The sequence below is a fragment of the Ananas comosus genome, unplaced genomic scaffold (genome assembly GCF_001540865.1).
Source record: "Ananas comosus cultivar F153 unplaced genomic scaffold, ASM154086v1, whole genome shotgun sequence".
NCBI classification, from domain to species: domain Eukaryota; kingdom Viridiplantae; phylum Streptophyta; class Magnoliopsida; order Poales; family Bromeliaceae; genus Ananas; species Ananas comosus.
The window spans coordinates 9,655-21,055 of NW_017891288.1; the positions used below are offsets into that span (position 1 = coordinate 9,655).

Consider the following 11,401-nt stretch of genomic DNA (forward strand, 5'->3'; position numbering starts at 1 on the left):
TATGAAATCAAAAGTTAGAGAAGAATTTACCGGAAGGTCGAAGTGGCATGCCTAACTGGAAAGCTGATTGGTTGTTTGGTAGTTAGAGAAGAAGCTCGGATGCAGCACCTTACTCTGTTCTTTTTAAGTGGAAAGGTCAATCTGGTGATTCCGATCCACTTTTCTTCTACTGCTGTATGTACTGCTTCCATTTTTCTACTCCTCGGGATTCTCAGATTCTTCTCCTCTGGCACTAACTTCCACGCACACCTCTCCCCCTCCCTTTCTCTCTCTCTCTCTCTCTCTCTCTCTCTCTCTCTCTTCCCCATTTCTTTGACCGCGAGCTTCTTCTTCTCCTTCTTCTTCTCCCCCCATCTAGGATTTCCTCTCTCCCCTCCGTCTTTTTAGAGCTCCTCCATTTCCGCTTCTTCCCCCGCCTCCTCCTCCTCCAAATTCCGATCGCTTCCTCGAACCCTAACCCCGGTTTCCCATTCGAATCCGAGATCGTTGGGCTTCTACGTCGTCGGCTGTTGACGAATCTAGGATTTTTCGGCGACCATGTCGGTGCCCGCGATCGCCATCTACGCCAGCGCCCCCGGCGGCCTCTGCTTCGCCCCCGACTTCGACCTCGCCCCCCGGCAGCCGCCGCCGCCGCAGCCGCACTCCGCCTCCGGCGGCGCCGCAGTCGCCGGAGGTCTCTCGTGCCTCTTCTCCTCCCCCGCCGGCCCCCGCCATGCGTCGTCGCTGTCGTCGCCGAGCTACTCCGGCCGCGACGAGCCCGACGAGCTGGGGAGCTCGTATTCATACACCTCCCTCAAGTGCCGGAACCCTAGCCCTGTGTCGGTGTTCCATAGCCCCGTCTCCTATGGCGGATCTTCTCGAAGCCCGCCGTTGGCTAGAGCTTCTCGGGAGTGGAGGGAGTGGAGAGCCCGACGAGATCGGCTCTTCAATGGATTCATTAGGAACGCATTGGGTTCTTGCCTGGATTATGCCCCCCAGAGCCCCAAATCGGTAGGGGAAGGGCGGCTTGATGTCGAGGAATTACCGTTTGAATTGGATGAGAATTTGGTAGAGATAGAGCGCTTTTGCGATCCATACACAAAGAAAATGCTTGTTGAGGCTCAATCGCGGCATAAGATCTTCCATGAGGAGTTGGTGGTGAAAGCTTTCTATGAAGCAGAGACAGCTCACAGGGGTCAGGTGATCACATCACATCTATCCTTATATGAATCTTTCCTTTCCTTCTATCGATACGTCGAGACAAAAAAAGATAAAAAATTTCTTTTCTGAATTGCAATTTGCGTAATTAGTTTGTGAGCTGAATTGGGTTTTTCTCGGGTTGTGAATTAGATGAGGGCGAGCGGAGATCCCTACTTGCAGCATTGTGTCGAGACCGCAGTTCTACTAGCAAAGATTGGTGCTAACCCGACGGTAGTCGCTGCGGGACTCTTACATGATGCTCTAGATGATTCTTTTATGGATTATGATCATATCTTCCATGTGGTTGGATCTGGTGTAGCCGACCTTGTTGAAGGGGTATGGTGGTTTTCTTCTTCCTTTGCTTCCCTTTTTGTTGGGTATTGTCGCAATTCTTCTTGATAACATATGTTTTACACACAAAGTGTAAGAGTTGCTACAACATTTTGTTGATTCTTTGGTTTGGAACATTTTGTTTCACAGTAGGTTAGAACAAGTTGTTTTGCTCCTTCTCAATCTGAGGAGGTTAGAGTACTCATGTTCTCTCTTGTTTAGTTGATTACCACTCAAATCTAAATCTTTCATCCTAATTCAGATTTTTTATACCCTAGACCTGATCATCAAAATTTTTTTACTTTCCTTTTTGCTATTCATCCAGGTCTCAAAACTAAGCCAATTAAGCAAGCTTGCTCGCGACAATAACACGGCAAACAAAAGTATCGAGGCGGACCGCCTACACACAATGTTTCTCGCTATGGCTGATGCCAGAGCTGTTCTTGTGAAGCTAGCGGACCGACTGCACAACATGATGACTTTGGAGGCATTACCCGTAGCCAAACGACTGAGATTTGCGAAGGAGACTATGGAGATTTTTGTTCCTTTGGCGAGTAGATTGGGAATCTATAGTTGGAAGGAGCAGCTGGAGAATATCTGCTTCAGGATTTTAAATCCAGGGGAGCACAAAGCGCTGTCCTCCAAACTAGTAAAGACATTTGATGAAGCACTTATTTCAGAAGCGATAGCAAGACTAAAAAACAGTCTCGACGATAGAAGCATTTCTTATCATCTTCTATCTGGGAGGCATAAGAGCTTGTATAGTATTTACAACAAGATGCTAAAGTAAGTGCATCAATCCTCTTTCTACATATAAAATGTCAATATGGATTTTACGTCTATTCTAACTTCGTTTGGAAAACAATTTTTCTTAGGAAGAAGATAACCATGGATGAGATCCACGATATCCATGGACTACGATTGGTAGTTGAAAACGAAGAAGACTGCTACCGATCACTGGATGTGGTTCATAAGTTATGGCCCGTAGTACTTGGGAGGTTCAAGGACTACATTGCTCACCCCAAAATAAATGGGTAGGTAATTGAGAATATAGGATGTTTCAATACAATCTCCCATCTTGGACTTTTTAACTGATAGTTGATTGCAGGTACCAATCTCTGCACACTGTCGTTCTTAGTGAAGGCATGGTCCCATTCGAAGTTCAAATTCGAACAAGGGAGATGCATTTGCAAGCCGAATATGGGCTTGCTGCTCATTGGAGGTACAAGGAAGGTAGCTGCAAGCACTCATTTGTGCTCCAAATGGTGGAGTGGGCTAGATGGGTCGTTACCTGGCAATGCGAGACGATGAGGACTGACCGGTCTTTTTCGTTCGGTGACAATAACAAGATTAGGCCGCCATGTCCGTTTCCATCTCATTCTGATGACTGCCCTTATTCATATGCACTCCAGTGCAACCACGAAGGCCCCATTTTCGTCATAGTGCTGGATAATGAGAAGGTCGGTCCCTTTAAGATCTGTGTTACTGTCCATTTGGCTCAGCTTTTGAAACAACACGTCAAGCTCGGAAAGCTAAAGCATTCAAAAACCATGCTTATGACTGCAAGTAGTTTAAGAGTTTTTGCTGTGGTATGAACATAAAATGAGCTATGGGGCCTAAAAACAGAAGCTCCAATGTGAAGCATTTGTTTCAGCTTCCGCTTCAATGAGAAGTTATTATTTCTTCGGACGGCTTTACAAACAGCATATTTCTAAACCTCCAGCCTGCTTGGCTCTTGTTATAGAGTTTAGTGTTGTTTGAGGAAGTGTTATTCAAATTGAAGTAAAATTTCTCTTTCCGTTTCTATCTGCAGCAGCGGCAGAAGTTCCGAAATGGAGCTCTGCTTTTGGCACTCAAAATCTTGTTTCGCCTTTCTGCCGCTGACAGAATCTCAAGACTAATTTCTTTGTAAAGTGCTTTAGTAGATATGATTGAAAATCACAGTAACTACATATACTGTTTATTCATCTATTCTCCTTGCACAATGTGAAGGCGGTGTTCTGTTTGTTCCTAATATAATTCATGCTTTCGAGTCGATAAATGGTTATTCAGATGTTTAACATGATTGTGTTGTCAATTTCAGATGTCAGTGCAGGAATTTCCGGAGAAGTCGACCATGAGTGATCTATTAGAAAGGGTTGGTGGAGCGAGCTCTAGGTGGACCCATTACAACTTTCCTCTGAAAGAAGAGCTGAGGCCGAGATTGAACAATGAACCAGTGAGCAACCCGAGCCAGAAGCTGAATATGGGGGATGTGGTGGAGCTGACGCCGGCTCTGCCCCGCAAGGCCTTGACGGAGTATAGGGAGGAAATCCAGCGAATGTATGAAGGACAACTCAATTTGTCCGGTCGGCACTTCCGTAGTAACTGACCAGCTCCTATTCTGCAGTATGCCGATTTGTTGTAGCTCTAACCAATTGATTCATTGTACATAGCAAGTAACTGTACAGTTAGTGTAGAGTAATTGCAAAGGAAATTCTTGAGTTCAAAGTTCTTGAGTGGCAGTAATGTAGGTTGAGAGAGGTTAATTCATTTTCTCACATCCAGATTTATTATTGATATTTGTTCTCAATGGTTGTAATCTTCAGGGTTGTATTGAAAAAGCTATTCTGAGGGATGTATGGGGCTTAACTGCATTTGATGACTCTGATCTTTCATTCATCAAAGCTTTATTTTGCACCCCCAATCTTTTTAAATGAAGTTAGATGTCTCCTATATAAACTTCTATTAATATATCAAATTGACCTATTTTGTCATATGGAGTTAATTTTGCTGATGAAAAAAAATAATTTGAATGCCAAGTAAATAGTACGCTAAAGACGCGACCTAGAACTCGTCGTTCACTGATGGAAAAAAATGATTTTGTATGTTATGTAAATTTTTCATAAAATAAATTTTATTTCAATTTCAATAGCAAATATTCTTTTTAGGTAAACAAAAAAGCTTTCTCACTCCCAACTTCTTTTGTTAAAAGTATCAATTTCATATATATATATATATATATATATATATATACATTTTAAGTCCAGCTACGATGCTTGTAAAAGCACCAAGCACTTAGTGCTTGTAAATTTTTAACCGTTAGATCTACGTCTTTGATCATTAACAACCACCCACTCAATCCTGGGGGGCCCACATCATCCTAACCGTACATCCCTTAATCCAAGAGGCAAAAACTTACAAACACCAATGATTTGGTACTTTTAAAAGTATAGGGGGTCAATTTTATATATATATAAAGCAGGCTGCTGTGCTCTCAGGAGCACGGAGGCCTCCGTGCTCCTAAGTTGTTTTCGATGATGGAATTTTCGAATCGACGATCGGCTCCGTTAGAGTTGATCTAGCGTATTTGAAGTTTCTAGAAAATAATTTTTGCGATTTGTCCATATCATTTACCTAGCAATCGAAAGGATTCAAAATCAATAATTTTTAACGGCTGAAAATAAAAATCCTATAAAAAGTTGTGATATAGCACTAAAATTTTCGATTAGAAATATTAATCTTGTTGTAGATAATATAAAGAATTTTATATCAATATTTCATCTGATTTGAATACTTCTACACCGTTAAACTTGAAAACGGCAGATATCAACCATTAAAAATTATTGATTTTGAATTCTTTCAATCACTAGGTAAATGATATAGAAAAATTGCAAAAATTATTTTCTAGAAACTTCAAATACCCTAGAGTCTAACGGAGCCGATCGTCGATTCGAAAATTCCATCATCGAAAACGGCTGAGGAGCACGGAGGCCTCCGTGCTCCTGAGAGCACAGCAGCCCTGCTCTCTCTCTCTCTCTCTCTCTCTCTCTCTCTCTCTCTCTCTCTCTCTCTCTCTCTCTCTCTCTCTCTCTCTCTCTCTCTCTCTATATATATATATATATATATATAGAACTGAGCTCCTATGCTTTTAAAAGTACCAAGTCATTGGTGCTTGTAAGTTTTCAGCCCTTGTATTAAAGGATGTGTGGTTAGGATGATGTGGGCCCCCTAGAGTTGAGTGGATGGTTCGTTGAATAGTATAATCTAACGGGTAAAAATGATCAAAGGCAGAGATCTAACGGTAAAATTTACAAGCACCAAGTGCTTGGTACTTTTACAAGCACCAGCACCATAGCCGAACTCTCTCTCTCTCTCTCTCTCTCTCTCTCTCTCTCTCTCTNNTTTTTTTTTTTTTTTTTTTTTTTTTGCTTGAACTGAATCAAGTCACGCCTTTGTATTGAGTCGAATTGTTCCTCATTCACTTTTTTCAGCTGTTACCTTCCATTCTTGATAAGATGAATCTCACTTCTTATCGTCACTTTTTAATTATATCGTTGTTTTCTCTTCCTTTGTCATTATTTTTTATTTTTTTTATTATATATCTGTCGCATCATACAAATTACTATACTAACTAATATTAAATCTTGCAATGCACAATTTGGCAAATCATTAAAAAAGTGACCATAAACTTGGCAGTGCTTTATTGCTTTGATTCGTGGTGATGGGAGCAGTGACATCAATGTATTTTTGCCGTGGTGGACATCCCTTTTTAAGTTTGCCGACTTGCTTTCCCATCCTCTTGGAGTGCTCCGGAAGCTTTTCTATCCGTATGCTTCTGGTTGTGGAGAAAACAATTGGACACGTGCTGCACAAGAGACATTTCCAAAAGGACGTTGTCACTACAGGTAGCCTGTAGGGGTGTCAACAAGCCGAAGAGGATATCTTTACATCGTTAAACGAGAAAACGCCTCATATCGATCATTAAAATTATAAATTTTGAAATCCTTTGATCATTAGGCAAATGATGTAAAAATGATTTGAAATTTGATTTCTAAACACTTCAAGTGGTATAGATTATGTTCAACGGTGCCGATCGTCGATTTAAAAGCTCCATCATCGAAAACAAATGGGTGGCAACGAAGCCTGTTTGCTATCGATAGTATTCTAGCTCAACTCTATCTATATATATATATATATATATATATATATAGAGAGAGAGAGAGAGAGAGAGAGAGAGAGAGAGAGAGAGAGAGAGAGAGTCCGGCTATGGTACTTGTAAATTTTTTACCGTTAGATCTACACTTTTGATGATTTTCACTCGTTAGATTATACTATTCAACCAATCCCCCACTCAACCCAAGAGGGCCCACATCATCCTAATAGCATATTTTTTTAATCTAATAGCCAAAAATCTGTAAACACTATTACTTTTAAAAAAATAGGAATTCAATTATATATATATATATATATATATACACACACACACACATACACGTACACACACTAACAATGTATCCGCGTTTTACAGCAGGTGTGATTTTTAAGTTTATAATTACTATATACATTATGCAAAGTCATCTAATAAAATCAAATATAAGTGCTAAATTTTATAAAAGCATTCAATATATATGTGTGTATTCTTCGGAGCAAAATAGTTAAATTCATAAAAGTTATTCGTTCTCTTTGTAGGATCTTATGCAATACATTACATAAAATCACATAATAGAGTCAAACATAAGTGAAATAGATATTTAAAGTACCAACCAGATATAAAATTGTAATATTTAATATTAAAATAGACCATTTTAGTTGTAATAAAATGTCGCATCTAAATAATCTATCTAACCAAATTATAATCTATTCACATTTCTTTCCCGGTAGTTATGCTTTGCACTTCTAAATCTTAATTATTGGTATTCAAGTACTTTTTTTTTTTTTTGAGAGATAGGTAGCACGCTACCCGCTTCGTTTATTTCATTTAGAAATAAACTTAGCTGAAAATGTGAATCAACCAGGATTCGAACTTGGCAGCTCGGGTACCAACCACTAAGCCCTTTGCCACTTGCTCTAGAGACAGTCGGTGTATTCAAGTACATATTAAAACACAAAACTTTTGATTGCGTCAACTTACAGTACACGATTTGTTATGCATTGCACTCCTAAAATGTAGCACGGGATGCACTGAATGACTAACAGGACACATGGCACAGCGAAAGAAACATCTTCCACTTGAGGAAAATTAAATTACTAAAATATCCTTATTATGTGAGAGAATGATAGAAGTTTAGCTAAAAAAAATTGTCTGTTAGCACCTCCTTTGAGGTGCACGCGTTACATTCGTATTAACTTGTCCATAGTTTACATATTTTGAAAAAGTTTCAAGAATGACTTGTTAATGAATAATTTATTTTTACTTGAAAAATGAATTTTACTGCTTTACAATTATTGAATTTACAAAAATACCATAAACTGAGTAGAATTTTAAACATATCTGACAGAGGATTAGAAGAAGAAGAAGATGGTGTAAAAAAGTTAAAAGTATAGTATACATATATATAGGTGAAGAAAAATTATAATTTCACTTTTTTTTTTTTATTTACCAAAAGAGTTAAAAATCTCGAACTAAGAGATACTTTTACCCCGTTTGGTTTGGGTATAAATTTTATAGGTATAAATTTTTATATACTTGTTATTCCGGGATAGTTAAGAATAAAGATAAAAATGTGTTTGGTTTGTAAAGTTGTTATTCCTTGTAATAGATAAAATTGTGTTTGGTTTGTTTTATAGAATAGTGGAGAATAATGTAAAAAGATGGTGGGTAAATTTACAAAATGCCAACTTTGCCCTCGCCTTGTGCTTACAAAATATGATTTCTATTTCATAATCTAATATATAAAATAAATAATAAAATACTGTAGAAAAGAACAATCCAACCCCCATTGCAAAAACTGAATGGTTCAAAGTTTCCATCACTGTACGATGCATCATTTTGCAATTAGATGCAATTACCATCAAGCCAAATTACATCTATTCATAGCTAAATCGAGGAGATGGGAGCATGCGGATGTTGGAGGAGGCGACAAGGGATGAGAAGAGGAAGACGATGGCAAAATCGAGAAGATGATAGCATGTGGATGTGTGTAGGAGCAATAATGTTGAAGGCGAAGGAGAAATCTCAGCTCAGATCTTCTTCATTGAGGGAGGAGGCAAGAGGGGAAGAACCCCTTTTCTAAGCTCGGAGATGGGAACAGGCGATGGGTGGGAGCAGTAATGGTGAAGGGCTCCGCAATTTCCAAGCAATGCCCCTGGGACAAATCACGCACACTGTCTATTCCACAGGTTGCGAGGAATAGGAGTTAACGGGTTATCCTAGGATAACCCGTTAACTCGGGGATAAAATAACAAGGCAATTTTGTTTGATGTTTGGCAAGAATAGTGGGATAAAAGGGGTTATCCCACTTTTATCCCACAACCAAACGCTGCCTTAGATGTGAACTGGCATGGTCTACACTACACCGGATACCTCCACAGATATTACACATGTCCATAAATATGGAGAGAATATCTCCACGTCATACACTGCACCAGATGTATGAAAAATTGCTTGAGGATATTTGTCGTATGAGTACAATATCTCTAGCTATCGTTTGGTTCGAGATTAAGTAAAAACTTGTTATTTCAGAAATAGGGTTAAGTTCAAGGTTAAAGCGGAGTTAGAGTAATTTTGTATTTGATTGAGAATTGAGTTTAGTCAAGATATAGATAAAATAGCATTTGGCTGGAGTAGATGGGATAAGAAGGACAGTGAGTAAAATAGTGTTTTGTTTAGTTGAAGTAGTAGGATGGGGTGGGGTGGGGTGGGGTGGGGTGGGGTTAGCTAACCCCACCCCAAATTGGCTATCCCGGGATAGCATTTAGGGTGGAGTTAGCAAACTCCACCTCTCAATTTGGGTGTTTGGAAATAACTTCGGAGTTAAGAGGTCTAAGGACTTCAGTATACTTGTGCACCCAAGATTATCCCTCCAAGAACTCTACACACATGTAGGACTGGCAAACGAGCGAGCCGGCTCGCGTTCGACTCGTGTTCGGCTCGATATTGGGCTCGCTCGAGCTCGACTCGAAATTAAATGAGCTGAGCTTGAACAAAATAAAAGGCTCGAAATTCATTTCAAGCCGAGCTTGAGTATTACTCGGCTCGTTCGAATTAGGTTCGAAAAACTCGAAAAGCTCGAATATATATATATATATATATATATATATATATAGATAGCTGGGGCTACTATACTCTTATGAGTATAGACCCCATTGTACTCATAAATTTTTAACCGTNGGTGACCCCCTGGGAAGTCCTCGTGTTGCATCCCTCTTTTTTGCCGGCGGCCCGGGCGAGTCCGATCGAACCATTTATTTTTCCGACGTCCTAGAAATTACTAGATTTTGCAATCATTTTCGCGCGATTGCTGTTGAATTCTATAAAAAAAAAAAAAAAAAAAAAACGCAGAAGAAAGAGAGGAAAAAAACATCGTCCGTCGCGCGGCTTCACAAAACCGACGAATCGGAGGCCGGAAACGATAGAATTTTCGGGGGCCGAAGGAGGGGCCGAGAAAGCGCAGCTTGTCGGCCCAAGGCGTCCGGCTCGGAGTGCTGTTTCCGGATTGGGGCTGCACGTCAAAAACGGTCGCCCGAGCGCAAAGTTACGGCCGTTTTTCGGAACCCGGGCGCGAATCGCGCCGTGCGCGCCCCAACCCGCGCACCGCGGAGGCGCCATAAGAGGGCCGGCCGACACAATATTTTCGGATGCGATCATACCAGCACTAAAGCACCGGATCCCATCAGAACTCCGCAGTTAAGCGTGCTTGGGCGAGAGTAGTACTAGGATGGGTGACCCCCTGGGAAGTCCTCGTGTTGCATCCCTCCTTTTTGCCGGCGGCCCGGGCGAGTCCGACGGAACCATTTATTTTTCCGACGGCTTAGAAATTACTAGATTTTGCAATCATTTTCGCGCGATTGCTGTTGAATTCTATTGAAAAAGAAATTAAAAAATCCGCGTCGCGTCGCTGCCGCGCTTCCCCGATGTATCGTTGTAATTCGTTGTCGTGAAATTATCGATTGTCGTTTTTCGAAGGAGTTGCCGAGAAAGGGCAGCTTATGCCCATGGCTTCGGCCTCGGAGCGCTGTTTCCGGACTGGGGCTGCACGTCAAAAACGGTCGCCCGAGCGCAAAGTTACGGCCGTTTTTCGGAAGTCGGGCGCGAATCGCCCCGTGCGCGCCCCAACCCGCGCACCGCGGAGGCGCCATAAGAGCGCCGGCCGACACAATATTTTCGGATGCGATCATATCAGCACTAAAGCACCGGATCCCATCAGAACTCCGCAGTTAAGCGTGCTTGGGCGAGAGTAGTACTAGGATGGGTGACCCCCTGGGAAGTCCTCGTGTTGCATCCCTCATTTTTGCCGGCGGCCCGGGCGAGTCCGATCGAACCATTTATTTTTCCGACGGCTTAGAAATTACTAGATTTTGCAATCATTTTCGCGCGATTGCTGTTGAATTCTATTGAAAAGAAATTAAAAAATCCGCGTCGCGCCGATGCCGCGCTTCCCCGATGTTGCTGTCGTTCTCTGAAATTATCGTTGTAATTTTTCGAAACGAAATGAAAGATTCGCACGGCCTCGGCCGGTCGATTTCCGCGGACGCACACGAGTTCGCCGAAAAGGGAAGAGAAATAATAAAAAAAAAAAAAAAAAAAAAAAAAAAAAAAAAAAAAAAAAAAGGGGAGGGCACTGTAATATATAGGTATTAGATAAAATATATTTTTTTTAAAAAAAAAGAGAAGAGAATCCTAACTATCTTATTAATCAAATATTTAAAAAATAGCATTAAGATCGTGCTATGGGGTATTCACTGGGGGCCTTTTAATATGTAGTTGAGATAGATAACGTAGAGATAAATAAATGATTTTAAGTTTAATTAACTAAAATAAATAAATATATAAAAAGCATAAATAGATAAAATGTACCAAAAAAATGAAAAAAATGGAAGGGCACCCCCACTATCTTATTAATTAATAAATTATTATTAAATGTAAGTTTTCCAATTTATATTAATTAAATAGTTAGATACAAAAAAGGAA

General features: G+C 40.6%; 1 protein-coding gene across 1 annotated transcript; it reads left to right on the top strand.

The window, feature by feature from the left end:
• The first annotated feature begins 373 nt into the window (after window positions 1-373).
• On the top strand, window positions 374-4,143 carry LOC109704809 (probable GTP diphosphokinase RSH2, chloroplastic). Its single transcript, XM_020225596.1, has 6 exons — window positions 374-1,179; window positions 1,330-1,515; window positions 1,835-2,295; window positions 2,385-2,543; window positions 2,618-2,969; window positions 3,593-4,143. Exons 1-6 carry the CDS (start codon window positions 538-540, stop codon window positions 3,878-3,880), a joined length of 2,088 nt encoding a protein of 695 aa, XP_020081185.1. The 5' UTR covers window positions 374-537; the 3' UTR covers window positions 3,881-4,143.
• Window positions 4,144-11,401: the final 7,258 nt, after the last annotated feature.